Consider the following 4,863-nt stretch of genomic DNA (forward strand, 5'->3'; position numbering starts at 1 on the left):
GCTTTTCATTGCATCAGTCGAAAATTATAACGTTACAACAATAACCAATCTTGTTATTGAAGAGAAAACCAATTAACCTTTTTTTTCTTTTTTTTTTTTTATCTTTCTGCAGTTTTTTGTTCATGACACGTAATAATTATGCTGGATGTTGGAGACTATTATTGTAACGTTATGTGAAGCTAATGAAGAAAATACGAAACAAGAAAAAAAAATTCCAATTTAACAAATCGAAAAATTTACATTTCATTGTCAAGTCTAAAAGTTTTGTTATTTCAAACAACAAACTTTATGGGTTTTATAGCGCTATGTATACTTTTGCACATACAAAGTATATGAGTATATATTGTACGAAACTATTCCAAAACAAACTTCACTATCAAATATGGCGTCGATGGAGGTTGGAATTTTACCTATTCATTTGAAATGTCAAAATTATTCCATGCTCTCGCATATATCATATGTGATAGAAATGTACTGTTGTTTGCATAGTTAGAAATGTTCGAACTGCACAATTGGTTTGTCGAATTAATGGAATAACGGTCTATTTTATGTGCTTTATAGTCAGGAAATAAATTGCTCGTAGATTCATAAGTGGAATGAATTTAGAGTTTCACTTCCTTCATCTTGCGCCTGATTTGGCGGATGAAGATAATGACATTAAGTAAACAATGAGAAAAAATGGCCAGTACAGTAGAAAAAACTCAGTCTGTTGAGATTTTCAAAATATTTTTGGGAGAATTGTAGTCCAAAATATTAGCCTCATCAGTCATCTGATGGATATTTTGACATTGTTGTCAGTTGGAGTAGTGTCAGAAAAAAATAGGCCCTGTTAAATGGGTTTTTCACACCTCTGAAGATTTGTTTTTGCTAAGATGATATTAAATTACCTTTACGATGACTCTAAATTAGCTAAGTCACCTACAACTTTCAGCATGCAAGTTGTTTGTTATAAATGAAAAATCCCCTGTGTCTTGATTTCTCCGAAATCCTCTGACTCCTCCGCCTCTCTGACAAGTCATTTTGAGTCTTGATATTCGCGAATTGGAAAACACGTTTTCTTGACGTTTGCTGCAAAAAAAAATTGGAATGTATGATGAAACGAAACAATAAATAATCTTTTTATTTTTCAACATGAAATTTTGTGACTATAATTATCGTATGCGTTAAGAAAGCATATTTCAGCCACCCCACTGTGTCAAGTTTAATTGTGAATTAAAGTAAGTGCGCCGTGTTATTTCTTTTTAAATTTTCGACCTTTTGTTTTTGAAATATCAATTTTCAACTCGGTCTTTGCTACCATTGAAATCTTGGATTCATATTTCGCAGAATCGTAAAATCGCACCGATTTCTACATTTTATAGACACTCGTTTTCAATGTCAGTCAAGTGGTATAAAATATATTATGTAAATATTTCACACACAAAACTGATAAAAAAACAGTTAAATCTTAAAATAGATCTGTACAGGTTGGATTAAAAATAAAAGGGCCTAAATTTAAATTTCCTCGAATTTTGTGTATTGTAAAATGGCAATAAAACAGGAGCATCTAGATTTTCTGCCTCTACGCTAGTCTAAAATTGTCAGATTGGGTAGGCTATGAGGTAGGCCTAGCCTAGTTTGTTTCGGACTATATTTACCTCAAGGAGCACGGAGCAGAATTAGTGTGGTGAGAGTTATAGTTCCGTAACATGACTTCCTGTCATTGACAAAAAGTTTTCAGTAGGCCTACAACCAGTATGTCTCTCTTAAATAAGACAGAATTAACCTGCGAGGAAAAATTCGATTGCCTACCTATGCCACAACAGTATTTCTGACAATTGTGAATTCATATTTCAAAAACAGAAGGTCTAAAATTTTAAAAGAAATAACATGGCGCTTTACTTTAATTCACAATTAAACTCGACACAGTGGGGTGGCTAAAATATGCTTTCTTAATGCATACGATAATTAATGTCACAAAATTTCATGTTGAAAAACGATTATTTATTGTTTCATTTTATCATACATAATAACATTCCTATTTTTTATTGCAGCAAGCATCAAGTAAATGTGATTTCCAATTCGCGAATATCAAGACTCAAAATGACTTGTCGAAGTGGCGGAGGTTCGGAGGATGTCGGCGAAACCAAGACACTGCAAAATCCCCATCCTTATATTTAGATTATATGAACTCAACAAAGACGTTCTTGGTATTTTGAGATACATTGAAATTTTTATTGAATATTTGTAAAATAATTGTTCTACAAAATAATTGTGGTTGTTCTACATTGTTTTTTTTCATTATTATTTAGAAAAGGTTGCAAAAGGAATTATTGGCCTTAACAAAAGATCCACCAGTTGGTGTTAAGGTGAATACAGATGAAATCACAAAAAAATTATCAGAGTAAGTACCATATCAGTTTTTTTTAAGTAAAGAAGTGTCATAAATGTTTTTGAAATTGGATTTTTAGATATAGTTTTAAGAAATTGAAGTCTAGTGTTTTGTTAATCAGAAAAGACTTCACATCAAACGTAAACGGAAATCTGTAGATTGATGTTCTATGGGAGAAATCTTACAACTGATGCCATTATGGAACCTAAAATATTGTGTGGACTAACATTTACTGACAATATGTTTATCTTTAGATGGACTGTTGATATAGAAGGTGCTCAAGGAACTGTGTTTGAAGGTGAAAGGTTTCAATTGCAATTTAAATTTGGTTCAAGATATCCATTTGATTCACCCCAGGTAATTGTTAACATTATTAACACTTATTAAAAAGAGACACCATTGTTTTTAACTGTTAAAGCTCAAAAAATGACAATATGATGTAACTGCATGTCAGGATATTTTGTTTCTTGTTTTTCCTCTTGTGACAAGTGTAGTAACTGGAAATAAAAACAATAAGACATACCATAGCGTTATTACCAGTTGCATATGGTTGCGAATAATGACTGGTCATGAGTTCTGAAACTGTTGACCGCTATTCTTATTCACAACCACACACAACTGGTGATGGCTATGGTGTGAGGGCATCTTTAAATATTGTCTAATATTATGAAAAACATTATGTGTAACATTTTCAGGTGATGTTTATAGGACCTAATATTCCACTTCATCCCCATGTTTATAGTAATGGTCATATTTGTCTTTCAATATTAACTGATGATTGGTCACCTGCTCTGTCAGTACAATCTGTTTGTTTATCTGTTGTTAGTATGTTATCTAGTTGCAAAGAAAAGGTGAGTTATATGGTATGTTACTAAAGGGACTTGTCTCAGATGGCACAAATGAGCCACTGTATCAAAACTCAGTCCTGTATACATAATCCTTATTATAATCATTATTAAACAAGTGGTTGCCTAGCAAGATACACACACTTTCCTGATACATTTTCAATATATCAAGGGCAGTCACCTATCTGTGTCAAATCATACCAAAAATCTAATTTGTGATATTGATATTGTTGATTTAAACAAACATACATTATTTAATAACATTCTGATATAAACTGTCACCTCTATCGCCAAAAAATTTTGATGCGTTTTTACTAAGTCAAGTTCTCAAATTCTGTTGATCAAAAAATTGTGAAATTCAAATTTGACTTGGATCTCATCATTATAAATGATCACCCCAAATTTAATTTAAATCGGATGAAAACTATGGTCTCTATTTTGTTCACACATTTTTCCTAAGTCAAGGGCAATAATTAAAAAACTGTTCATCATAACATAGCCAAATTCGAACTTGGCCAAGGTCTCATCATTATAAATATTCATACCAAATTTCATTTAAAACTCTTATTGTCAAGAGCAATAACTCAAAAACCATTTTAAAAAGATAGCCAAATTCGAAGTTTTCCTTGATCTCATCAATATAAATGATCACACCAAATTCTATTCAAATCAGATAAAAACTGTAGTGCCTATAACGCTCACAAGCTATTTGTAATGTGGGCGTATAAAAAGCTTCATGTTTGTCAGAACTTTCAACAATAGCAGATAAAAACCGTAAAAAACTTCATGCAGCTTATATTTTCCATGTAAAAGTCAATGCACATTAACTTGATGACCATTGCTATATGAAGTCGATAAAGTCACTTAAGTAAGGGTTGAATCACTTATAAACATGCATATTTTCCATTTCCATTTTTTGTAGAAACGTCCACCAGACAATGCACTGTATGTTAAAACTTGTAGTAAAAATCCCAAGAAAACAAGATGGTGGTATCATGGTAAGCTTAACTTATATTTGTATTAGTTGGAGGTTTTATCAAGTTTTGGCAGTTTATGCACATTTAACAAAATCAATGCTTGAAGAAAATATTTCTAACATGAAACATGTTATTAAATTTATTAACCTGGAGTACAGTATGTTACCTTGCCTGGTAATAAACAGTTTGTGGGTGTGACTGGAATTGTCAACTCAACATTCTTTCAGACGGTCTTCAAAACTCAACATATATATTGATATGAAAGTCAGGGATATAATACCAAATGGATGTATTTAAATTTATAGATGATTCAGTTTGATGGATTATGAAATAATGGATGGTTGAAGACATGCATCTGTACATCAACAACTCCAGCCTAGAATGTTATGTTGTTATGGGAATTATTGTGATAGTTGACATTGGATATGAGATAATATCAACTAAGTCTTCTTCTTTTTAAAACTGTGATTTAACTTTATCTTTATTATTTTCTTGAAAAAGCTTCTGTGTTTGGAGCTTTTATTTATCATGGTAATTTTTGGTTGATGAAAAAGACTCGGTATACTGAGTTTCCATAAGGCTAATATTTGAATCTAATTCATTGAGTATTCATGACCTACTAGGATCTGTGTCACATTCTACAGCAATAATATCAATATACTTAAAACTG

The 4,863-nt window shown here is 31.5% G+C and overlaps 1 protein-coding gene across 1 annotated transcript; it reads left to right on the top strand.

The window, feature by feature from the left end:
- Positions 1 to 2,291: 2,291 nt before the first annotated feature.
- Positions 2,292 to 4,863, top strand: LOTGIDRAFT_152035 (hypothetical protein; the record flags this gene model as incomplete). The annotated part of the gene is made up of 5 exons (XM_009045518.1): positions 2,292 to 2,383; positions 2,626 to 2,728; positions 3,067 to 3,222; positions 4,139 to 4,214; positions 4,499 to 4,863. Coding segments are annotated over 5 exons (441 nt in total), but the record flags the coding sequence as incomplete, so codon positions are not given.

This window comes from Lottia gigantea (genome assembly GCF_000327385.1).
Source record: "Lottia gigantea unplaced genomic scaffold LOTGIsca_1, whole genome shotgun sequence".
Classification (NCBI taxonomy): domain Eukaryota; kingdom Metazoa; phylum Mollusca; class Gastropoda; family Lottiidae; genus Lottia; species Lottia gigantea.